Genomic DNA, 22,479 nt, shown 5'->3' with positions numbered 1-22,479 from the left:
GCCTATCGGGAATATCGCGCTGCAGTGTAGGCTGTAGCAGCAGCCAAGTCGACTCTGCATCCAGTCTCTACATCCAGTCCACAGCGGTTCCGCCATGGGCTGCCAAGGTCCTTTTGCACACGAACTCCTCCCTCTTTCTGTCCTTCTCTCCGCCGTGCGGCCCTGGTCTGGTCAGGGCGGAGATGGGGAAAAGTGGAGGGGCGGGCACAGGAGAAAGAAGGCTCGATGCACGATCTTGTTCAGACGATCAAGTGGTGAAGAAGACCGGGAATAAGCACCAGTCGATTTTGGCCATGGCCAGGCCATGTGTTGGCTTGGGCCAGGTCCACATTTTAAGGGGGAGCGAGGGGACCCGGGAAGAGGGGCTGCAGCGCGGCCGTTGACGAGGAAGGCACAGACAAGGAGCTTAGCTTCCTTCTGCGTTTTCCCGCTTCTGCAGCACGAAAGCTCAGGCCCCGGCCCACGAATGGAATAGATTTGTTTCGAAGCAAAAGTTTCTTTCTCGACGCGTTTCCAGCGCGAGTCAAAATGGCCGGGCCAATGCAGGTACAGATTGCGCCGTCAAGTGGCTGGGCTGGTTTTATATTGAGCGAGCAGCGGCTGAGTTTCCTCGTCATTTCCTCCATTCTCCCATTGCCGTCGTTATCCATTATCGACTGCCCGGCTCTAAGGGGAGAAAAACGGAGCCGCGCACGGGGCGCACTTTCTCTGCTGTCTGATGGGTGGGGGCCCTTCGCGGATTGGCACAGCCACGCTGCCCCACCTCGGGTGTCCTCTTCAGTGGGCTCTCTGTCAATCACCCGCGTCTTTGAATTCCCCAACGTTCGGATTGTCCCAAGCGGGTGGCTGGGCTGGAGGAGACGCGAGACACAAAGAGAGAGGGCAACAAGATCAATCGCGGAGGAAAGAAAAAAAAAACAAGCAGCGCAGAACCGAAAAGCACTGCCAGCCGTGCCAACCAATACCCAGAATCGCTACCAGTCAACAGCCCAGTCCGGCTCGCTGATCGAGCATCATAGGGGCTCCGCTCCACAGTCCACACCTGCACGCAACCACCTTTTTGCGAAATAGCGTGTGCCGGCCGGGTGCGCGGCCAGGCCGTTATTCTCCGGGCTTCCTTGATCTGTAATGCATACTACTAGTGCCTGCCTTCCTAGGTACCTCCGTACAGACAGAGCGTGCCGCTCGTGTTCTGCGTCCTCTGCCTGTCCGTGTGCGGCCGTGCCAATGGGAGAGGATCTGGCGGGCGGCTCCAAATCTCCGCTGGCCGTTGCTGGAGACCGTTTACCACACAGAGGCTGCAGTCAATACCGAGAGCCCCAAGGTGAAATTGAAAGCGGCATGGGAGTGGGGACCACATAAACTCGGCTATGTGCAGCTTGCCTTGCTTTGCTTGATTGTTGGCTTGGGAGGAGGGGGAGGAGACAAGGCTCCGCTAGCTAAAATGCCTCGACCCTCTTCTCTTTTTTTTCTCCTTCGGGCTGACGACATGACAAGGACCCAAGGCGCGTCTAATCTTGGTACCGATGCCCACACACACACACACACACACGCCAAAGAGCCAATACTCGGGCGACTGCAATCTTGTTTGATTCGCCTACCTCGACCTATCGACCAGACATGAGCGCGGCGGTGAGGCGGTGAGGTGGTGGCCTGGCGCTTTTTTCTTGTTTTCCTGTTGGCACTGAAGTGGACATGGTGACTAGCAAAAAAAAAAAAAGGTGGAAAAAAGAGACAAGCCTGCCCCCAACGCCCAGCGCACGCAAACGACCGTGGTGGTGCGTAGCCTGACTGTGTTTGCGCCGTACACAGGATCAGATTTGCCGTGCCATCCGAGGAGAGCCTCTTCCTGATTTAGCACGTCTAACCGACCCGCCGCCGCCGCCGCCTCCTCCTTGCGCTCGGAAGGCGGCAGTCAGTAATGTAGCAGCCGCGTGTCGATAGCCCCTAGGAGTTGCGTAATGTCTCAGCCCGTTACGGCTGCGGGTCAAATACGGACCTAACACGGAATCAAATATCAGAGGAAAAAAGATAGCGTGGTTTTTTCCGCCCAGGGACGAGCCGGACTGATTCCGGGCCAGCACCCAAGGGTTTTGACAGACAAAAAGCATAAAGTAGAGGGGGTGAGGTCTCCATTGACATAGTATAGTATGAAGATAATAAGAGGATAGAATGTTATTGCAGGTGCATCTCTGCACATATTTAAAACTTATAATAAGACACGCAAGAGGCGCGTGTGTAGTCTATGTATCCGCGATATCATCCCACATCTGCCACGTGGTTTTTCCCCGTGGCTTCTATCCAACTTCAGCTGCACGCCGCCATGAACGCCGATCTAGATGCGATGACAATATGTACAAGGAAAGGAAAGAGATAGGAGGCACATAAAACGTTGATGTGTAAACGACATCAAGGAAATGGCAAAAGACATTAGAAAAATGATTAGACCCCAAGGGAGAATGAGAACAGACACCACCCCCCCTTACTTCTTCTCCAGGCTCTGCAGGTTCACGAGCTCGGCGTACCGCCCGTTGCGCTTCATGAGCTCGCCGTGCGTGCCGCTCTCGACGACGCGGCCCTGGTCGAAGACGTAGATGACGTCGGCCTTCTGGATGGTGCTCAGCCGGTGCGCGACGGCGATGGTGGTGCGGCCCTTGGCCGCCTTGTCGAGCGCCGCCTGCACCACCTTCTCCGACTCGCTGTCGAGCGCCGACGTGGCCTCGTCGAGCAGCAGGATCTTGGGGTCCCGGATGAGCGCCCGCGCGATGGCCACGCGCTGCTTCTGCCCGCCCGACAGGAGCGCGCCCTTGCTGCCCACCAGCGTGTTGAACCCTTCGGGCAGCGACATGATGAAGTCGTAGATGTTGGCCTCGTGGCACGCGAACTCGACCGCCTCGTCCGAGACGTCGCCGGGGGCGCCGAGGAGGATGTTCTCTTTGATGGTACCCTGTCAAGCCGAGCTTTGTTAGCATACCCGTGATTCTAGAGGCAACACCAGCCGAGACGCAGGATTTGGGATGTGAAAACTTACACTATACAGAGTCGGCTCCTGCTGCACGAGCGCGATCTGCGACCTGTAGTCGTTGACGTTGAGCGAGCTGATTTCACGACCGTCCACAAACACACCGCCCACGAGCGGGTCGTAGAAGCGCTCGAGCAGGGCAATGGTGGTGGACTTTCCGCAGCCCGAGGCGCCGACGAGCGCCACGTACTGCCCGGGAAGGACCTGAAGGTTGAGGCCGCGGAGGACGGGCTGCTCGGGCCGGGTCGGGTAGCGGAAGTGCACGTCGCGGAACTCGATGGTGCCCTCGACGGACGCGACGCGCTCGCCGTCCTCGGACCACGTGTCGATCCGGGGCTTGCGGTCGAACAGCGCCTTGAGCTCGGCGCTGGCCGTCGCCGCCTTGCCCATGTCGGGCGCGAACGAGAAGATGGTGCCGGCCGACTGCGCGCCGAAGATGACGGAGCTGAAGACGAGGAAGAACTGGAACATGCTGAGCTCGCCCTTGGCGATGAGGCTGCCGCCGTACCAAAAGCCCAGCGCGAGCACGAGGAAGGTCAGCGACTGGGACGCCGCGTACAGGGTCGACGACTTGAGCACCGAGCGGAGCGACGCCTGCTGCTGCCGGTCCAGCGACTCCTTGTACTGGCGGAGCACGTCGTCCTCGCGCGTCAGCGACGCCACGGTGCGGATCGCCGTGATGGCCTCGGAGGCGTACGACGCCGAGACCTGGTACGCGCGCTTGGCACGGCGCTGGTAGTGCGCCAGCATCCAGAAGCGGAGGAAGCCGCAGGCTAGCAGCACGGGGACCGTCGAGATGCAGACGAGCGCGAGCTTCCAGCCGACGGCGAGGGCGATGGTGAAGGCGGCGACGAGCGTCGTCGTGACCAGGAGAATGGTGCCGAGCGTGGAGCCGCTGAGGCCGGCCACGTGCGTGGTCTCGGTGGAGAGGAACGAAGTCAGCGCGCCGGCCGTGTTCTCCTCCTTGTCGTACTCGCCAATGTCCATGCGCAGCATCGACCTGAAGGCCCGGTCGCGCACCCGGTGGACCAGGCGCTCCGAGCACTTGGCGAAGAGCAGGCCCTGGGCGGCATACGCGATGAACTGCACGATGGCGAGCATGAGGTACATCAGACACCAGAACGAGACGTCGCTCTCCAGTGTTGGGATGTTCTGAGGCGTGAGCGGAACCGAGAGCGCCGTGATGAGCTTCGCGAAGAAGACAGCTTGCACCGGGTTGCCACCACCGCAGATGATGCTGAAGAAAAGACCGAGGACCATGAGCTTCCACTCGGACGCGTTGAAGGACGCGATGAGCTTGATCAGCTGCCAGAGCGGATATTTCCTCTTCTCCTCCGTCTTGCGGCCCTGGAGCGCGAGGCTGGAAGCCGACTTGCCCGTGGCGGACCGCTGCATCTTGGCGCCGATGTCGTCGTCGGGGTCAATGGGAGCGTCGCTCGGACCTTCCCTGTTGGACGTGGCCTTGCGGATCAGAGCCGCCTCGCCCGCAGCATCAATGGCCTCCTCCTCCTCGGCGGTCAGCTCGGCAACCTGGGCGATCTCCTGAGCAGTCACAAGTTTGTGGTACGCGCCCTGCTTCTCCAGCAGTTCGTTGTGGGTTCCCTGTTCGACGATCTCGCCAAGAGACATGACTACAATGTTGTGCGCGTCCCTGATGGTGCTCAGGCGGTGGGCAATGCTGATGGTGGTCCTTCCCTCCGAGGCAGTCTCCAGAGCAGCTTGAACGACACCCTCGGAGCGAGTATCCAGGGCAGAGGTCGCCTCGTCGAGAAGAAGAATCCGGGGGTCCGAAACGACGGCTCTGGCAATAGCAATACGTTGCTTCTGGCCTCCAGATAGCAGGAATCCACGCTCGCCGACGTTGGTCTCATATCCTTCAGGAAGCGCCATGACGAAATCGTGAGCGTTCGCCTTCTTCGCGGCTTCCAAAACAAGCTCCTTCTTCTTCTCCTCGGATTCGTGCTCGAATTTGGTTCCAATCAGGCCATGCTTGATGTTATCGTAGATGGTGACGTTGAAGAGGACAGGCTCCTGTTGCACAAGGCTGATGTTTTGGCGCAGCCAACGGAGGTTCAGGGTGCTAATGTCGTGTCCGTCCAGGTAGATCTTACCCTGCACCGGATTGTAGAATCGCTCAACCAGGCCGATGATGGTCGACTTGCCCGAGCCCGACGCGCCCACTAGAGCGGTGGTCTTGCCGGCGGGGATGGTAAGCGAGACGTCCTTCATGACGGTGACGTTGGGGCGCGAAGGGTAGATGTGCTTGATGTTCTCGAGCACGAGCGTGCCCTCGACCTTGTCCAGCTTGATTCCCTCATCCGAAGAAGCATCGAGACACGAGTGGCGATCAATGGTGTTGTAGATCTTGGCCGCGGCGCCGACGGCGCTGGTAAAAGCCTGGACGTTGGGGGCAATGTTGCCAATGTTGAAAGCACCGATCATGACGGACATCATGATTGTGAGCACACTGGACAGCGGGATGATTCCATCAACCAGGTACTTGCTACCCATCCAGAAGGCAAGGCCGTAGTTGAGATATAGCACCAGCATCATACCGCCAACCATGACGCCGAGAAGTCCCTTCTGGCGCCAGCCATAGGCCTCAGCCTTGGTAAGGTGGCTGTCGTACTGGCGGGCGAGGCGGTCCTGGGTGCCGAAGGCCACAGCGTTGCGGACGGAGCTGATGACCTCCTCGGCCACGCTTCCACCCAGGGCGTAGGACTCGATCGCCAGCTTGCTGTACTTCTGCAGGAAACCCGAGATGCTGCCCATGATCAGAAGCAGAGCGAAGACGGTAGACAGCAGGATCAGAGTGAGGCGCCAGTAGACGACAAAGGCAATGATAAAAGCGGTGACAAAGGTTGCGATGGCGGCGACGGTCAGGCCGACCTTCTCCGAGATGCCTTCCTGAACCATGTTGGTGTCGGCGGTGATACGGGTGGTGACCTCGCCGGCACCGAGCTTGTCGAAGAAGCCAATGTTCTGGCGCATGCAGCTCTCGAGGTAGTGGGCCCTAATCTTGGCGCTGATGTTCTCGCCAGTGTAGATGAAGCCGACGGTGAAGATGTAGGTGGTGACAAACTCGGCGATGGCCAGATACACAAAGTACAAGACGAGCTGCGTCATTGTGCCCATGAAGTCGTCGTATGTGATGCGCCGAAGGAAGTAGTCCTGGAAGACGCCGGCCAGGTTACCGAAGATGACCGTCATGAGTGGCAGTGCGGCGCCCGACACGATGGCGCAGACAAACGAGACAGCGATGATGGTCAGGTCGCTTGTGGAGGCGTAGCGGTACAGTGTCTTGTAGGCGACCTTAACGGACGGGGTGTCGACCTGCTGCTTGAGCACTGCAGCCTCGCCTTCGGGCAGGTGAGCGTAGGGGTCCTCATCCTTCTCGTCGGCGCCGGCGGCTTTCTGCAGCACCTTGGAGTCGACCTTGGACATGTCGACCTTCTCGGCCCGGGCGTCCTCAGTGGAGTTGCCACCACGGCTGTTGCCGCTGGAAGGGGGCGGTGACGACGCGCCGGCTGCGCCGGCGCGCTTCTCCGAAACCTCCTCGGCCGCCATTAGGGGCAAGCACCGGCGTTTGTGTGCTGTATCAATCCAACGCCCAATCCCAGTTGGAATAACTCTGTGAGGGTTGCTGTTATACGGGACGGTTGATTGCCAAGTCACTTGGCAACTTCGTGGGGTCGGATGTCGGCTGAAATCAGTTTAAAACTTGGGACTAGACGATGGCCTGTCACCCATGGACCTGGTAGGTTGGAAGGTTCAGATCGCCGAGTGAGTTAATCGGGAAATGTCGAGGGTAACCTTTCAGTCGGGGGGATCCTGATGTTAAAAAGGAATAAACAACAACCTACAACCCTGCCCAGGATCTTGTTGATCGATGGATCCGGGTGGCGGCAGACCCGGTTCATATAAAACTGAGACAAATCTGGAGGTGTCAGCAACCCCGTCCCAAAAGACCGAATACGTCGGCCGAGAAAGATTACGGATTAGCCTGGGCTTCCAGGTCCTATGATGGGTGTGCCATTGTATGGTAATTGGGGCTTTGCATGGAGCGATGGAGTCCCCCGAGCCGCTAGGCTCGGGCGGCGGCGGCATCCCTTGCCCCAGCAAGGCAGCTGGTTGCGAGTACATGTTCCAGCTGATGGTGGTCTCGGCCACTTGTTACTCCCCGAGTTGCGAGAGATTGAGCCCCAATGTAGCTCTCGGCTGAGCACCCCGGTCCTATCCTGCGCCAGGGCTCCCACGGGTGTGGGTGCTTTGGCTGTGTGACAAGCAACAAAAAACAAACAAGCATTCCCAATGGGCCTGCCTGAGCTCAGGGGCCCAGCGGCGGCTGGCCTCAGCTCCTGGTCATTCCATAATCCCGGAATTTCGGCGTTAGTCAGAAGGTCTTTCGGGTCCGTCTTGTTTCCCTCCAGGCATAATCGCGGCGTCGAATCTTGCCGTATGACTCCTGTGTGATCCATTGTGCGATTATTATTATTATTTCTCTTCTCCTCAGTAGGCTCCTCCGTTGGCGGGTCTGGAATGCGAGGGTGACGGCGTATTGCAAGTTCCGTGCTCCGAGGTCAGAACAAAGATCCGATGACGACCTTTTTTCGTCTCTTTTTTTCCCAGCTTGATCCTCCCGCCCGTCGGTCTTCTTCCACAACCCAGGCCCCACCCCACAGCAGAGGGACCCGCCACTTGCGCACAGGCAACAGACGCCACGCAGACGGACTACGGATTTCGGGTTGGTTCCACCTTCCGCCAAGCCCTCGAAAGCCATGTGTGCCACGCCCTCATGGCGCCAGCGTACAAACACCAATCCCGTTGTGAAGCATGATGCCCTTGGAAATAGAGGCAAAAGAAGAAAATGCACGGCCCTCGGGCTGTTTTCAATAGGCGCTGGCGCCATCTTGTCTCTGGGTGCTAGTACAGTAGTAGCAGATTGGATTGGCACCCTAGTCCAAGATCCCCAATACGACTTACGGAGTACGACTTCAATGACGGCAAGTTTCCAATGCGCACTAGCGGACGGGGTCCTTTTGCTGCTGTCTCAATTGGGAAATCTCAGCGACGGGCCAACAGCAAATTTCATCCCATTCCAATCCCCCACTCGCTCTCCACTGCTGGGGGGCAACCGGCACACCACCAGTTTCCATGTACTGTACCCTTGCCAGTGCCGTCCTCCCAAGACTCTCGCTGGCCCATTACTTGGAGAGAATTCCAACCCATCCCTAAAACGTTTCCTACGGCGGTCTAGTCCCACGGATACAAAATGCCCCGTATGCTTCAACGCAGCCATCCGCCCACGGAGCAACCACCCTGGATTCCCCCTGACGGCGGTGGCACCGGGGCGGTGTTTTCCTACTCTGGAATGAGGTGTGTGTTGCGGTAACACGGAACATTCAGGAAGTGCGTGTCTGCGCGCCCTCACTCTCACGCATGTACGCTAGCACCGAACGCGTTGGTTGTGAAGACGAGTAACCGCATGGATGCTTTGGGCTAATAATCAAGCCCCATTTCCCGTCGTGACTCAACTCAGTACTCAGTTCCGACAGCCAGGCGGGCTGCCAGCTTCTGCCTGCAGCTTATGGCACGGGCTTTTGGTCCGTCCCGAACACCGGACTCTGGAGATTTGATCGCCAAGCACGGCGGTATGGTCTTACCCGGCTCCCAAACTGGACCTTGCGCCCCGCCCCTGGCCACCGCCTTGCGGCACCGCAGGATGCGATGAGACACGGGGAATCATATGCTGCGACGTCCCGTGGGTGTCCCCCCTGCCTCCGGGCCCGGTCATCGTGAGCTGATCAAGGAGGCGGATCCCTTATTGTTTCCCTCAATCCGCGGGCATGAAATCCGTTCGCCGTCCAACGTCAGGGCCTGTGTGCTGTTGAGAAACCAGCCTAGGTGACACACGACACAGGCGTTGTATCAGCCCGAATCCTGAATCCCACTGATAACAAATGTAGCCGATATGTGCCCGCTTTGTTTCCGGCAAACCTTTAGTGCAGCCAAATCCGAACATTATGAGATGGATGCTTTGTCCCAACCGATTTACAGTCCGACTCATTATGATTCAATCCTAGTGTGGCTGTTATGCGGCTGGCAACGTTCAACGATGGCGGGCAGTTGCGTAACCTAAACACGCATGCTGGCGGTTGTCTCATAGAAGCGGGTTGGGCCAAAGCCGCAGCGCACTGGCCGTCCACTCCGTCCTGGCGCCTGGTGACTGGTGGAGCTGGGCTTTGGTGGTGGAGTGGCGAAACAATAGCCTTGCGAGCACGGGTTCGTCAGCTCCATCGCAAGCTGAGAAGTGAACACATGTCTCGAGAGCGGCTCTACGCAGGAGAGTCTGGCAGTTCTTGATCCCCCCAACAACCATCCGACCGTCGCCTGCGCGATCAACACAATCAAGCAAAGATCCAAATGCAACCATGCTGCTCGACAGGGTCCTCTACCCTGCCGCGCTATTTCTGTTCGCAGTCGGCTTCTTGCCGACTGCCGCCGCGAAACCCAAAGACGCGATCCTGCTCTCTGACGTCAGTTATTTTCCCCGTTCAGGGGTCCTACCCACTACCCCCCCTAGCCATCGCGCTCGTGGTCTATGGCTAAAAAACCTACATACTCACAAAAAAAAAACAGGTCCAATCTCTCACCCTCCGCGCCGACAGGGAGACGTCGCACCGCCGCGTGCCCGCCGCGCCCCAGCTGAAATGCGTGTCGCACCGGTCCGTGTGCGGCCTGCACAAGGTGGACGTGATGCGCTGCACCAACCAGGGCAGCTCGTACGGCGACGAGGACATACAGTGGTCCTGCTCCGCCTCGCTCCCGCCCGAGCTCAAGCTCGGCAGCACCGAGGTCGTCTGCGAAGGGTACTCGAGCCCCCAGGACCCCTACGTCCTCAAGGGCTCGTGCGGCGTCGAGTACAAGCTCATCCTCACCGACGAGGGCCACAGGCGACACCCGGACTTGGGCGGCGGCGGCGGTGGTGGTGACGGCGACGGCTCGCTACCCGTGTGGGTCTTTTGGGTCTTCTTCACCTTGGTCCTCGTCGTCATCGTGTACTCGGCTTGTTTCGCCAACCAGGACGGCTACGACCCCCGGGGGCCCGACGGGCGGCGCAACTTCTGGGGCGGCGACTACTGGGGCGGTGGCGGCGGCGGTGGTGGTGGCGGCGGCGGCCGGTTCGGTCGCTACACCGACCCGCCGCCTCCCTATCCCGGAACCAAGCCCGGCTCCTCCGGGGAGGGCTGGCGGCCCGGCTTCTGGAGCGGCCTGGCTGGCGGCACCGCCGCGGGCTACTATGCTGGCAGCCGGGGCCGCAACAACAACACGTATGACGGGGGCTACGGTAGCTTCGGTGGCCGTGGCAGCACTTGGGGCGGGTCTGGCGGCGCCGGGCCTTCTCGGTCCGACTCGAGTTCCAGCTCTGGCGCTCGGTACGAAAGCACCGGCTTTGGCTCCACTAGCCGACGTTGAGCGTTGTAAACCAAGGCTTGGAATATTCTGTCACACACGAGAGAGGCTATTGTTAAGTGGCATGCCAGTCCACACACAGCACATGCCTCAAGACGTCAGGGCCCACCCTGAACACAATGATATCATTTGTGTGTTGCTACATTCCTGTTCGTCGTGCCCCTTTGATGGTATCGCAAACATGCCCTGTGGGCCTCTTTGATTTCTAACAGAAAAAGGTATTCGATGACATGGCTGGACTCGTCCCTCCCGCGCAAGCTATTATGGTATTGCATACAAATAGAAGTACAGACGTACAAGGCATCCAAGACATGTGCCGCCGGCTCTTTGACCTAATGCAAAACAGAACAGACGACGCTGGCGCAGAGTATAAGACAACCTATCATGCAAAGATAGGTCTCGAAGCGACATTGGGCGACTTCAATGCCCAAGGACAAATGATGTATCCCCAACAAGCCGTCCCTTGGGACTAGCTGACAAGCTCCAGCCTCTCGCCTGTCCTCTTGTGGTGCTGAAATCCACGTTCCGCCCGCTGGTGGACAGGATATCGAGAGGTCTAGTATCCGCAACATGCGTGTCCTTGTGGCGAAATGGGCAAAAACGCCCAAGTGCCAGGAAACCGAGCATATTGACGCGGTCAGGGGTGAGACAAGGGTGCCGGGGTCATTACATGTGAATATGCATGACGTCCATCTTGTCGAATGCCTTGCCACAGGCAGGGCATTTTCGCCTCCGGTTCGCGACTCTGCTTTCGACACACTCGTTGCAGAAGACGTGCCCACAGGTCTTGAGAGTGACGTTCTTGAAGTTGCCGTTACAAACGTTGCAGAGCGCGAATTTCTGAAAACACACGTGGTTAGCTTGGGCAATCCAAAACTGCTGGAAAGGAATGCGACTTACTCTCAAGTTTTCTTCCGAATCACTGGACCCCCGGGACTTGTAGTTATCCCTCTCCTTCAACGCATGCTCAAGGCGAACTTTGACCTTCTCCAGCTCTTGCTCGTGCGCCACTACCTTCTCCTTGAATGAATGTGCCGCCGCGTCCTTGGCCTTGACCAGACCGCCGAGGTTCGAGGCTTGACTCTTGAGAGCCTCGTGCTGGCGTAGAGCATCCGAACTGGCCGCTTTGGCCTTCCGGTTGTCTTCAAGGATCGAAACGTTGGACTGCTTCATCTCTGCGAGCTGCTTCTCCAGATTTGCGACCAAAGTCCTAGTCTGCGCCTCGACGTCCTTGAGCTGAGAGATGATGGTCGAACTCGTCTTGTTCTGCATCTGCAGCGTCTTGTTTTCGTTGATGCGCGCATCCGTGTCTCTCCTGGCCGCAAAGTATTTTTGCTCCGCCTTGTTCTTCTCGGCCGCTAGGTTCACCACCTTGGACTCGAGAGCAGCAAGGTCTGTGAGCTTCTTCTGGGAAAGAGCAACAGCCTTCCTGTAAGCCTTTTCGACCGACGGAACCTCGCTCTTGATCAGTTCAAAGTCCTTCTCAAGCTTGGTGTACCTGGTGATTAGATCCGCAGAAGAAAGGGCCTCGAGGTCCTCCCTTGGTGTCGACATTGCAGCGTCCTCGGTCGGTCGGAGTCGCTCGAGTTCGAGTTCGAGTCCGGCGATGCGGTCGTCCTTGGCGCTCAACAGGTCCTTGATGTGCTCCGAAGATGTCCTTTCCTGATCGGCCTTGGCCTTCTGGATCGTAAGGTTGGCGTTGAGGTCGTCACGAATAGAACGGATACGTGTCAGGTCCTGGTCCTTCTGGTGAAGCTGCTCCTCAAGATCGGCCGTGATGGCTTGCGCCTCGCGATTTAGCTGGTCGCGGTACGTCGCCCTCTCCGACTGGAGTTTCTCGGCCTCCTCTCGCAGCTGCTTGTTGATAACCTCCAAGCTGTTGATCCGCCTGATCAGATCCTCGTTCTGGGATCTGAAATACTTGAACAAGTCTGTACGCGAGTATTCCTCGTCTGTGACGGTTTCCTGGCGGGCCTTCAATGATGTGTGCTGCTCCTGAAGGGTTTTGATCTCGGCCATTGCTGCAGCAAGCTGCTCCTTCTGCTTAGACAGCACAGCAACAGTTTCGTCATACTTCAGTTGCAGCGCCTCGGAGTTTCCGTTTGCGCCTGCTTCGTCGCCGCCGCGCTCGGCCGATGGGGCTCGTGCTGTCGCGTTCTTCAGTGCCTGTTGCTCAAGCTTTTGAACCTGGGCGCTCTTGGCGCGATCGAGTTTTTTCTCGGCCTTGACATATCGTAGGGTGGCCGTGTCGAGCTGCTCAGAAAGTGTGTCTTTCTCGGCATTGGAACGATCTAGCTTCACTAGGAGATCCTTGATAGTCGCGCGGCCTTTTGCGATCTGCGCTTCGAGATCGGCGATGACCGGTTTCACTTCTCTCCCGGCGGAAACGAGCGAGAACAGCGTCTCTAACCTTGACTTGATGGCCTTGCTCTTGTCTAGCAGGTGTTCGCGAAACTCATCATGGTCTTTGAACATGAGCGCCGTGCGCTGCAGGGAGGAGAATTCTGGCGCCGGAAAGTGTCAGCTGGAAGGTCGCTGAGGTCGGCGGGAAGTAGGCGGTAATACCTTTCGATTGTAGGTCGGAAGAGATGGATCCTTGCGCTGCGAGCTCGACTTCTTCCAGCAACTGCGGGACGTCAACATCGGTCGTGGGGGACGGCACGTGAGCGGAATTGGCAGGTGGGCAGGCTGCATACCTGGAGCCACCATTGATCAACTACCCTCAAGTGATCGTCGTGGTGGGTGGAGCGTTTCGTAACTTCTTCGAGTCGCGATTCTAACGTTGTTTTCTCTCGCCTGTACTCAAGCATCTGACGGTAGATGGCATCTTTTTGGTAGTCCTGCAAGGCCCTCATGTCAGCATTCAATCACTATCTCGCCACCCCGACCACGTGTCGCGCGGCGCGCGGCGCCAGAGTGAAATGTGTGTATGGGCAAGGCTTGATTTGTTTGGCATGGGTGGATGTGCAGTCTGAACCTGAAGATAGAGCAGGCTGTGGTGGCAGCGAGCCCGGGATTAGCATTGAACGCGATGTGCGGTTGCCATGCCGCCCGGTCACTATGGAGGGAGCCCGGCCACCGATCTGCAGCGACCGCATGGCCGACCGGGCGGGCAGCGTGCGACATGTGGTTGCAAAAGGGCTGTGGTTCGTTGCATTGGGGGCGACGTGAGGGAGGGAAACGGAGCAGAGATGACTGCCGAACTGTGGTCGCTTACCTCGATCCAAGCCTCGTCTCGCAAGTCATTGTCGTCTCGCGACTTGGAGCCGCCGTTGACGGCCTGTCGCTTGCTCGGCGGCGCGATTTCGTCGGTCGCGCTGAGCGCGGGCCTCTTCCTGTCTTCCATCTTGACGAAGCCAGATGGGTGAGAGGAAACAGCGGGAGATGTGGAAATAGGCATGAGAGACAGGAGCTGGGCGAGGAACGGTCGGCTTGGTGCTTTGGGGCGGTCGCTGGCCTTGACAAAGGAGACGGTCGGGTTGATGGAAAAGGAGCAGTAGAACGAGAGTAAGAAGAGAAGGCGGAGATCGTTCACAGGCCCCTCAGCCAGGCAGCGGAACCGATCAGGCGCGGCATGGGAGAGAGCGTCGGGCGGCGTACGTGATTGAAGGCTCGCGAAAACAACGTTGCCAGTCAGGAGTTGATTTTTCGACGACGCCCCTTCCCGGGACCAGATTCCATCCAAGGTGATGACCAAGAAACTCGGGCCACCAAACGTGGTGAGTGGAGCCCGCAGAAAGGCCGCTAGTCCGGTTACGGCATAGGCTTATCAGACCCATCCACGCGTTCCGCCGTTCTCCATCGCGACTCGACTCTGCATTGTCACAGATCCATAACCCCACCAGCGCAACAATTTCACTGCAGTTAAAACGAGCCGCGCTCACCCCGCAGTCCTTTGGTCCAGCGATTGGCGCGACGAGACGAGAATCCACGAGATGCGTCGCGAGAGCACAGCGACCCACGACGAATAGCCATCTTGCCAACCTGCTTGTCGATCACGGATACCTAGAGCTGGTGCGCCAGGACCTGAGGGCAGGAGCGCGCGCTCGGTCATTCCTGCGCATGCCGGGTCCTGCCTGGTTCTCGAGGCGCATTGCGCAGAACGAGCCGTGGGACGGAGCTGTAACCATTAGGACTCCTCGAGGCTGCCGTCATGTTGAAGAAAAAGGGCGCGCCGTCCTTCAAGCCGAAGGCCGGCATTCGAAGAAACCCCCCTCCAGCGACGACCCGGCTCTCTAAGACCCCCGCGCCCACGCCATCTGAGGCACCCTCGGCCGGCCCAAGCGAGTCAACTCCCGCGACAGCGCCTGCGGCCCCCGCTGCTGCCGTAAATGCGCCGCCTGCCACCGAGTCAACCACCCAGATTGCGCCGACGCCTGTCCCGAGCGAGGCTCTGCCCACCCCCGCCTCGACAGTCACTGAGGCATCAAATGCTCCATCGCAGCCTGTCGAAGCTCGAACCGCCGCCCCAAGCGCCACGGCCGTCTCGGCTGCTCCGGCTGTAAGCATAGCCTCAACCCCAACCGAGCCGAGGACACAAAGAGCCCCCGCGCCTAAATCTACGAGGCCAGTCGATAGTGTCCAGGCACCGCAAGTAGATAAAGATGCTGGAAGTACAACAACGGCTCCACAGCCCACCACAGCCCCCAGCACGGCTATCGCCCCTGCAAACATCTCGACCCCAAAGGCTCCGGAATCGCACGCGCCCGTGCGACCTGGCCAGCCTTCCGCCATTGCGACAAGCGCTGGTGAGGATGTACGAATCCCGGAAAGAACAGAACAGGCTCATCCCCCCGCTCCACCAACGCCAGCGCCCACAGCAGCACCCTCGGCATCTGGCCATGTACAAACCGATCCCGAAACAACGAGCACAGTAGCCTCTAGTGAGCTAGCAAGCGCCCAAAAAAGGCCTAGACAGACCAGGAAACGTAAGACACCAGCCAGCGCCGAAGTTGCTGGCTCGTCTGCAACTACAGAGGAGACTCCTGCAGCGACACCGGCGAGAAAGCGTCGCATGACGAAGGCGCAAGCCGCCGCCGCCCAAGCCGCCGAGGGGGCAGAAGCGACGGCGGCCGAGGGTGAACAGGGGGCGCAATCAGCACCCCAACTTAGGAAACGCCCCGCAGCACGGAGGGGAGCCCGCGCGGCTGTCGCGGCGGACGAGGGGGCGGATGCAAGCGCGGACGCTGTTGCTGGGGGAGAGCCTGCCCAACCGACCCGGCGGGCCAGAGCAAGGAAGAATGCTAGGAACGCGACAGCGGCTGAGAGCAGTTCTGGTGCCGCCCAAGACGCAAACGGCGAGAACATCCCAGCCAAACCCACCAGGAGGCGCAAAAAAACAACGGCAGCAGCAGCAGGTGCTGAGGCCGAAGGGGATACAGGTGAAGCGGATGAGACGGCGGGCGCGAGGGAAAAGCGTGCCCCAAAACCACCACGCCGGGAGCGCTCAGAAACGCCTGAGAACGCGGAGGAGCAGGTCATCGACCCGAATAGTCTCACTATGGCGGAGCTAACAAAGGATCTGCGCATTGGGAAGAAGTTCAGCAGGCATGACGAGCTGCGCGACAGGATGAAGGAGCTCAGCGCGAAGCAGCGCGAGGAGCGGAGACTACGGAAGGTCGGCGGTGGCGAAGCGACGGGATCAGGCGACGACGATGTTATCCCCGGAGCTGAAGGTTCGGAGACACAGGCCTCCAGCGGAGCTCCGGCGACGCGGGCGCCGGCGGTACTTGGACCGCAGTTTGAAATCATCAACGGCGAGATTGTCATCAATCAAGCATCTCTGGTGCACGACAGGCACGCCGAGGCGATGGCGGACCAGGTGGACATGGAGGAGGTTGAAGAGAACGACTTCACCCGCATGACCAACTCATCCACGTACCGGAGGCCCAATAAGCTCAAGGGCCCCAACTCGTGGAACAAGGCGGAGACGGCGCAGTTCTACGACTATCTGCGCATGTTCGGAACCGACTTCCAAACAATCGCCAACATGTTCCCCGGAAGGACGCGGCGCCACGTCAAGATGAAGTTCAACCGCGAGGAGAGACACAACCCGCGGGGCGTTAACGCCGCCATCGTGGGCCAGAAGGAAGTCATGATCGACCTCGACGAGTACCAGACCCGCACCGGCCGCGAACTTGAGGCCACGGCCGCCATCGAGGAGGAGCACCAGCGCAGGCAGGAGGCCCACGAGGCGGAGCAGCGCCGGATCCAGGAGGAGGCCGACGCGCTGCAGGCCGAGAAGCGCAAGAAGCTCCTCGGCACCGGGCCCGGCGACGATGCCGCCAGCGGGGACAAGGGAGGCGCCAGTGGGACTTCCAAAGCTTCGGGTGCGGCTGCGGCTGCGGTTGTGGAGCCGGAAGAGGACGTCGAAATTATCGATGAGGACGAGGAGGCAGCTCGCCCCCCACCTCCGCGACGGAAGCGGCGTGGGGGTGGTATAGGCGGCTGATCCCTTGAGCTCGTATCATGTTTAGCTGCTCGTTGTGAGCTCGCCCGCGCCACGCGGTGTGACAGCCCAGATGGACTCCCTGCCAATATACCATTTATGTATTGTCGTGGAACCTCGTTTTGCACCCAAACCTTCTCGTCTCCTCCACTGGAGTTGCTGCAGTTCCACTTCATGCATATAAGTTCTCGCTGGCCGCCCATGTAGCATAAGGTTGTGGCTGTGGCACCAACAGCGGCGGCCTCACCGCCGATATGTATCTGTAGGGCTGCTTTAGGTGTATAGTGCAAGCCCAGATGGACAAGCGTAGCGGCTGTGGCTAGGATTTCCTACCCAAGTCTAATGTCATCTCTTCTCTCCATGGAGATTTCTTTTAATACACGCTGCCCTTCGAAGGGAAAGAGCCTGGGAGGAGCAGGTGCTGATGGCGTGGCTTGATATTAGTCCTTTGGTATCGGTCACGAGCTTCATTGGTAATTACGAGCTGGCTTTCTAGGAACGCACCATGGAGTTGGAGCTGTTTGTTGGTTTTCTAAGTCTACAAATCGCCCGGCGTGGCAGAATGACCGGCCGGCAGTGGAGGCGAACCATATCTGAACTTCATGTTGTCGTCTGAACTCTTGGCCCACTTGGCTCGTCCCATGTTGCGCCAGTCACTGGCCGAGCAGCGTCCCATCTCAAAGGGGGAGGAGCGAGGCACACCGGGTGCACATATCAGTCCGACCTGGAGCGTTACTTCCAACAAGCTCCCGCGGCAAACGGAATGGTCGAGTGGTAGAGAAATCTGCCCTTCTTCCATGCGTGAGGCATAGTACACCCACGTCGTGAGTTCGAGTACGAGTGTTGTCAGGTGTCCCTTTGGGGTATAAAGTTCCTGGTAGTAAAGGGCACTCGGTTGAAAGATGCTGAGCTTCGAAGAAAAACCTGTACAGGGTTTTCGTACCTCGGTTCCAGAAAGCACGGTAACCGGGCGAGCTTTTTGTCGGTTTTCGTATCTTCTTTTAACTTTTCTTTCCATCTTTTGCGTTCTGGCGCGTATAATCATACACTGCATTCCTTGCTTCCTACCCGCAACCCATGATCCTGGCGCAGATGCTGCTCGAACGTATCTCGGCAGTCCCATGTCTCATCTCATCCCTATTGTATTCGCAGTCGTGTCGGTCGCATAAATAGCAGTTTCGAAAGCGTACCAGTCCCAGTGAGACCTGCTCTCGGTCGTCCGTCTCCGGCGACACTCGACGAGGAGCTGGGCACATTCCCTGAGCTTGGTATGGTTACCGGGCTGAAGCATGTAGTTGGCGAACGCAGTGTCCATCTTTTCCATCGTCTGGGTGCCGGATCCGGGGGGCCACCACTCGCTCATCTCGACTACGTTTTGGTCACGGGGGCCGTTGGGCCCGTTGAACCTGAAGTAGCGGGCGTCGCTGGCCCACTCTTCCAAAGACCTGTGCACAAACTCCGGGTCGCTGGATTGGATATGCGTCTCGGAGGGTCGGGTTGTGCCGATGCTGACCCACGTTCTGATCTTTTTGTCGCTCTCGCGTAGGATATTTCTCAGCTCTTTCTTCACCTCCTCCGCCGGGTTGGTGGCGATAGTGGCTGTGTCCGCAGCAGCACAGTGGCTTTGCGGTTACCAGCCACCTGGTCCCTTCCAGACTGCTGACGAAGGATGCTACCCCTGCCTGTTCCCAGCCTTGGAGTTCCAGTCCCTTTCTTTCTCTGATGGGCTCACCATCACGCAGCTCAATCTCAAGCGGCTCGAAGACGAACCTCGCTGCTGTCGCTGCCCGGCCCACCTCCCATGCCGCAAAACTTGTCCCTTGCCCTAGGTTTCGAGGTGCGGCAATCGAGGCTCCGGTAAGCGGACTTATAGCATTCAATCTTGCTTCCGATGGCGGAGGCGCGAAGTTGTTGTACGAACGGAGGAGAAACAAGGTTTCCATCACTGCTTGTCCCTCCCCACCACTCGCTACCTCACGCCCAGCAAGCACGATCCTGTAAAGGGGGCGTCAGCCACTGGTGGCAATCATGCAGAATATGGCGGCCTTCTATCTGGCGCAAGTACTTACGCTCGACAAAGGCCCGTTGGCGACTTGAAGGTCATGGCGCCTTCCTGATCGCCCGAGATCTTGCCGCAGCGACGGATGACATCTTGTATCGCTTCCTCCAACGGTATCGTTGCAGATTTGTTCTTCTTGCTTACCAGGCCCTGCCAGCCCCCTTGATAGGATCTGCGCGGGTTCCCAAACATCCTGTCACCCAGCGTTTTGTATTCTTCAATGCAATCATCTACAGGCATCCGAAGCCTGGCCAGCATGATGGTGATGAGTCTTGCGATGTCGCGGTCAGTTCGGATGGATTCTCTCTTCAATCAGGACGAAAACGAACTTACGCCCCCGTCGACGTTCCGCCAACATAATCGAAGTAGTGACATGGGAGAAAATGGGTAGTTGAGCTGGCATTGTCCGGGCTGACGGTAATGTGGGAGACATGGTCTGGTTCATGACAAGGATGGAAACTCGAGGAGCCCGGTCGAGGCTGGTTGCCAATATTCTTAGCTTCGGCTTGCCTTCTTTCCTCGTATTTGATGTATTCCATGAGCATCTTGAGATGGAGGAGGCTGTAGTACCCTCGAATGCCACCATCTGGTTATAGGCGCACTTTCTGTTAGTAATATGTAGGTAACGGGGTGTGGTGCGAGTAATGTTGCGAACTTAGTGTCAGGGTGTTGACCTCCTTCCAAGCCTCTGTTTGGCTACTGGTTCTGGAGCTTTCTCCAGTGCGCCCTTGAGAGCTTTCCATCTTGAGAAAGCGTCTACTTCCCCAGGCAATTCAATGAACGAAGGGAAAGGGGCCAATGGGTTAGGGGGCCAATAGTGTGGCAAGGTCTAGGGCTGTTGGCAATAGTGAGGATAGTAGAGCAGAACAACTTGGCCCACTGAGGTGAAGAGATGATAGAAGTCGTGGGATTCACCCTAGTGCTTGAATTTCTGTCCTAGGCGGCGCAGGCCCAAGATAAATGAGAGGACTTGCTGTAAGCCTCGATTGACCGAAATGGGAGGACACCCACAACCTGCCTGAGTGTGAAACCTCCTAGGCGTACAGACAACTGCCCCAGGAAGGTATCGTGGCTTTTCCGTTACATCGAAAGCACATACATGACCGTCATCTCGATATTTCGTTGGCTGGGCGTGTGAGGGCGGCCAGCAAGGCTGCGCTCCCTACTTCTGTTGGCGCACCAAAGCACGCATGTTTGGAACTGAGGGGCAATTTCGTATGTCCATAGGATTGAGCATCCCCTCTCCGGGCAACTGGCCCTCTTTGCCTTCTGTGTACCGATGGCGCATATAAGCGATAGCTATTGGCTTCTACGTGGGCATTTGGGTGAAAAAGAGGCGTTATCGTGATTGGTAGCCTTTCCATGCCATCTCCAAGCTATCGTTGCTGCCTACCGAGTTGCTTTTCCAGCTGTGGGGGTTTTCTGTCCGACCCCAATGGGCTCATGAGTGGAAGTTGATAGCGCCACGACAGCTTTGGGTGTTGTTGGCAGGAACTTGGGTACCCTCGTCGGCGTCCAGCACCACGCCAATGAAGTGTGTGTTACGCGGAAGCTCTTCACGCCATTCCTTGGATCACACAAGAGGTAGATGGTGGGCAGGGAAACAGGCCACCGAAGTACGTAGAACCCTTATTCGCCGGGCAGTTGAGTTACGCTCCAGTGAGCCTCGGTGTAGGTACCTATGCCAGCGTCCCCTTGCCACATTACCTTCCCCTCAACTTTGGTAATTTTCCCCCAACTAACTCAGCTCTTACATATGTACTTCGAAGTCACGCAAACATTCTATGTCTCTTGCACTATCAGCGCCCATCAGCCCACAGTCTTCATGTCGAGGTGGTCAGCGCCCAGCCACGCCTGGGATTCCAGCCAGCAAGCAACGGCTGAGAGACACTCTCGTCCGCAGCGAGCGGTCCTTGCTGATTGAGTCGGGCTTTAGCAAGATCTCGGTGGAGCAGAAGCAACCTCCCAATACTAAGACCTCCCAGCGCACTTTTGTCGACTCCGTCGCTGCGCTCGTATTACTGTTGCTCCTAGAAGATTAACTCCAATTCGGCCTACCTGGGCCTCGTCTAGGGCTAGATAACGGGGAGCTCGTTGCAGCGAGGGGAAGAAGGTATGGGTCAAGTGCCCATCCTGGCTGAGAAGGAGGGCTTTCAGATCGAAACGTTGAATTTCCATCTTGGATACAGGGATAATATCGGAGAAACAACAATGAGCTCACGGAGGTGTGTTTGAAGAAGAAATTCGAGGCTTGATAAAAAGGCCTAGTTGGTGCGAGCAGAGCTCTTTGGCGAGGTAGATGGACAGGCGCTTGTCTCGACAGGGGCTGATTCAGCCTACTGTCGACTATCATGGTGGATTTTACCTATCTATCGATTTCCATTGTTTCTGGGACTAAGCATCGGGCACCGACAGCGCCCCTTTCCTGCCGGCCACGACATTCGATGCGACAACAGTGCGGTGTTTCCAATCATAAACGCAACTGCGTACAGTTGGTGGGCGCTGGTGGGATTTATGTCCAATCATATCCGTGGGGCAACACTTCTCTGTTGCGATTTTCAGACATATCGAACATCTCAGCGCGTACAAATATGACGACTTTGCCTGTATGGAGATAGATGCATTATCTACCCATTTGCCGTCCCTGCCAGGTGCCTATCAACACCACCATCAATCTCCTTCAAATCTCATCGTCTGGCACAAGTGCAGACCTTTGACGGCCAGCGCGCGGTTTAGCGGTCTGGCGCCGTTTGGCAAGTCTAAAAGTCGGGTAGGCGCAGTTGACGTGCAGGAAGCTTGCGTGGCAAATTGGTGCTTTCAAGATGAAGTTTAGGCAGGGCAAATCCCCGCAATTTATCAACATCTTGGGGCGCAATTTTTGTTGGCGACACCACAACATCAGGTCCCGTGGATCCATCCTCCGATTGCGAAACGAGCTTCCCCTCATTGCGGCAACGTACCGTCCGTCATAATTATCAAGGTCATTACATCATCGTCCCGTGTTCGCTTCAAAGCCTTTATCTTGACCTGATTCAGCGAAGCCCGACGTGCACCAAAACCCTGCTGACACCGCCACCTACCGGACGGAGCGCAGCGAGGGGAGGTAGGCAGGTGGAAGCAGGGTTTTGGTGCGCGGAGGGCGTAGCTGTTCTTTACCGGGGCGATCTGACAGAATTGCTGACAAAGGTTTCTCCTATTCGGGACACAGTTCGCACCTTAAATGGCTCTCGACCAGTCCCCGCACGAGGATCCGACCGTCGTAGCTTACGATTGGTTAACTTTAATCGCTAGACAGTGCGGCGTGTTGGGGGGGTTGGGGTTGTTGTAGTAGCCCTCCGCAGGAGAAAAGCGCTCCGCAGGAGCACCCGGAGGGCCGCCGGAGGCAAAAGGGGGGTCCCAGGGGGTCTCCCCCTGGAAATTACCGGTTAAGCAGTAAAAATCAGTAAAAAATATAAATTACTGGTTAAGCAGTAAAAA

At 57.8% G+C, this 22,479-nt stretch overlaps 7 protein-coding genes across 7 annotated transcripts; 4 read left to right on the top strand and 3 right to left on the bottom strand.

The window, feature by feature from the left end:
- Nucleotides 1-528: 528 nt before the first annotated feature.
- GGTG_02011 (hypothetical protein) lies at nucleotides 529-1,384 on the top strand (the record flags this gene model as incomplete). Its single annotated transcript, XM_009219782.1, has 2 exons — nucleotides 529-546; nucleotides 1,158-1,384. 2 exons carry the CDS (start codon nucleotides 529-531, stop codon nucleotides 1,326-1,328), a joined length of 189 nt encoding a protein of 62 aa, XP_009218046.1. The 3' UTR covers nucleotides 1,329-1,384.
- Nucleotides 1,385-2,122: 738 nt separating this feature from the next.
- Nucleotides 2,123-7,216, bottom strand: GGTG_02010 (hypothetical protein). The gene is made up of 2 exons (XM_009219781.1): nucleotides 3,032-7,216; nucleotides 2,123-2,947 (listed from the first exon to the last, which is right to left on the bottom strand). The coding sequence occupies exons 1-2, from the start codon at nucleotides 6,587-6,589 to the stop codon at nucleotides 2,483-2,485; spliced, it is 4,023 nt and encodes a 1,340-aa protein (XP_009218045.1). The 5' UTR covers nucleotides 6,590-7,216; the 3' UTR covers nucleotides 2,123-2,482.
- A 2,081-nt stretch (nucleotides 7,217-9,297) lies between these two features.
- On the top strand, nucleotides 9,298-11,488 carry GGTG_02009 (hypothetical protein). The gene is made up of 2 exons (XM_009219780.1): nucleotides 9,298-9,558; nucleotides 9,662-11,488. Exons 1-2 carry the CDS (start codon nucleotides 9,454-9,456, stop codon nucleotides 10,496-10,498), a joined length of 942 nt encoding a protein of 313 aa, XP_009218044.1. The 5' UTR covers nucleotides 9,298-9,453; the 3' UTR covers nucleotides 10,499-11,488.
- Nucleotides 10,557-14,153, bottom strand: GGTG_02008 (E3 ubiquitin-protein ligase bre-1). Its single transcript, XM_009219779.1, has 5 exons — nucleotides 13,713-14,153; nucleotides 13,192-13,335; nucleotides 13,061-13,121; nucleotides 11,396-12,999; nucleotides 10,557-11,335 (listed from the first exon to the last, which is right to left on the bottom strand). Exons 1-5 carry the CDS (start codon nucleotides 13,893-13,895, stop codon nucleotides 11,162-11,164), a joined length of 2,166 nt encoding a protein of 721 aa, XP_009218043.1. The 5' UTR covers nucleotides 13,896-14,153; the 3' UTR covers nucleotides 10,557-11,161.
- Nucleotides 14,154-14,925: 772 nt separating this feature from the next.
- On the top strand, nucleotides 14,926-16,946 carry GGTG_02007 (hypothetical protein; the record flags this gene model as incomplete). Its single annotated transcript, XM_009219778.1, has 2 exons — nucleotides 14,926-14,996; nucleotides 15,074-16,946. The coding sequence occupies 2 exons, from the start codon at nucleotides 14,926-14,928 to the stop codon at nucleotides 16,944-16,946; spliced, it is 1,944 nt and encodes a 647-aa protein (XP_009218042.1).
- A 1,061-nt stretch (nucleotides 16,947-18,007) lies between these two features.
- Nucleotides 18,008-19,260, bottom strand: GGTG_02006 (hypothetical protein; the record flags this gene model as incomplete). The annotated part of the gene is made up of 4 exons (XM_009219777.1): nucleotides 18,008-18,080; nucleotides 18,134-18,542; nucleotides 18,676-18,938; nucleotides 19,013-19,260. The coding sequence occupies 4 exons, from the start codon at nucleotides 19,258-19,260 to the stop codon at nucleotides 18,008-18,010; spliced, it is 993 nt and encodes a 330-aa protein (XP_009218041.1).
- A 1,953-nt stretch (nucleotides 19,261-21,213) lies between these two features.
- GGTG_02005 (hypothetical protein) lies at nucleotides 21,214-22,441 on the top strand (the record flags this gene model as incomplete). Its single annotated transcript, XM_009219776.1, has 4 exons — nucleotides 21,214-21,227; nucleotides 21,739-21,772; nucleotides 22,097-22,130; nucleotides 22,298-22,441. The coding sequence occupies 4 exons, from the start codon at nucleotides 21,214-21,216 to the stop codon at nucleotides 22,429-22,431; spliced, it is 216 nt and encodes a 71-aa protein (XP_009218040.1). The 3' UTR covers nucleotides 22,432-22,441.
- Between the last annotated feature and the right edge of the window lie 38 nt (nucleotides 22,442-22,479).

This window comes from Gaeumannomyces tritici (assembly GCF_000145635.1).
Source record: "Gaeumannomyces tritici R3-111a-1 unplaced genomic scaffold supercont2.1, whole genome shotgun sequence".
Classification (NCBI taxonomy): Eukaryota; Fungi; Ascomycota; class Sordariomycetes; order Magnaporthales; family Magnaporthaceae; genus Gaeumannomyces; species Gaeumannomyces tritici.
The sequence above is the reverse complement of the archived record's forward strand: the minus strand, read 5'-3'. Positions and strand labels throughout refer to the sequence as shown.

What these genes read in the sequence shown, in the direction of transcription:
- GGTG_02009 (XM_009219780.1), top strand. Translation starts at nt 9,454, where the DNA reads ATGCTGCTCGACAGGGTCCTCTACCCTGCCGCGCTATTTCTGTTCGCA. An exon ending in ACGCGATCCTGCTCTCTGAC is followed by an intron (nt 9,559 to 9,661) that starts GTCAGTTATTTT and finishes AAAAAAAAACAG; the next exon opens with GTCCAATCTCTCACCCTCCG.
- GGTG_02008 (XM_009219779.1), bottom strand. Translation starts at nt 13,895, where the DNA reads ATGCCTATTTCCACATCTCCCGCTGTTTCCTCTCACCCATCTGGCTTC. An exon ending in GAGACGAGGCTTGGATCGAG is followed by an intron (nt 13,336 to 13,712) that starts GTAAGCGACCAC and finishes AGGGCCTTGCAG; the next exon opens with GACTACCAAAAAGATGCCAT. An exon ending in ATTCGGAAGAAAACTTGAGA is followed by an intron (nt 11,336 to 11,395) that starts GTAAGTCGCATT and finishes GTGTGTTTTCAG; the next exon opens with AAATTCGCGCTCTGCAACGT.
- GGTG_02010 (XM_009219781.1), bottom strand. Translation starts at nt 6,589, where the DNA reads ATGGCGGCCGAGGAGGTTTCGGAGAAGCGCGCCGGCGCAGCCGGCGCG. An exon ending in AGGAGCCGACTCTGTATAGT is followed by an intron (nt 2,948 to 3,031) that starts GTAAGTTTTCAC and finishes TCGGCTTGACAG; the next exon opens with GGTACCATCAAAGAGAACAT.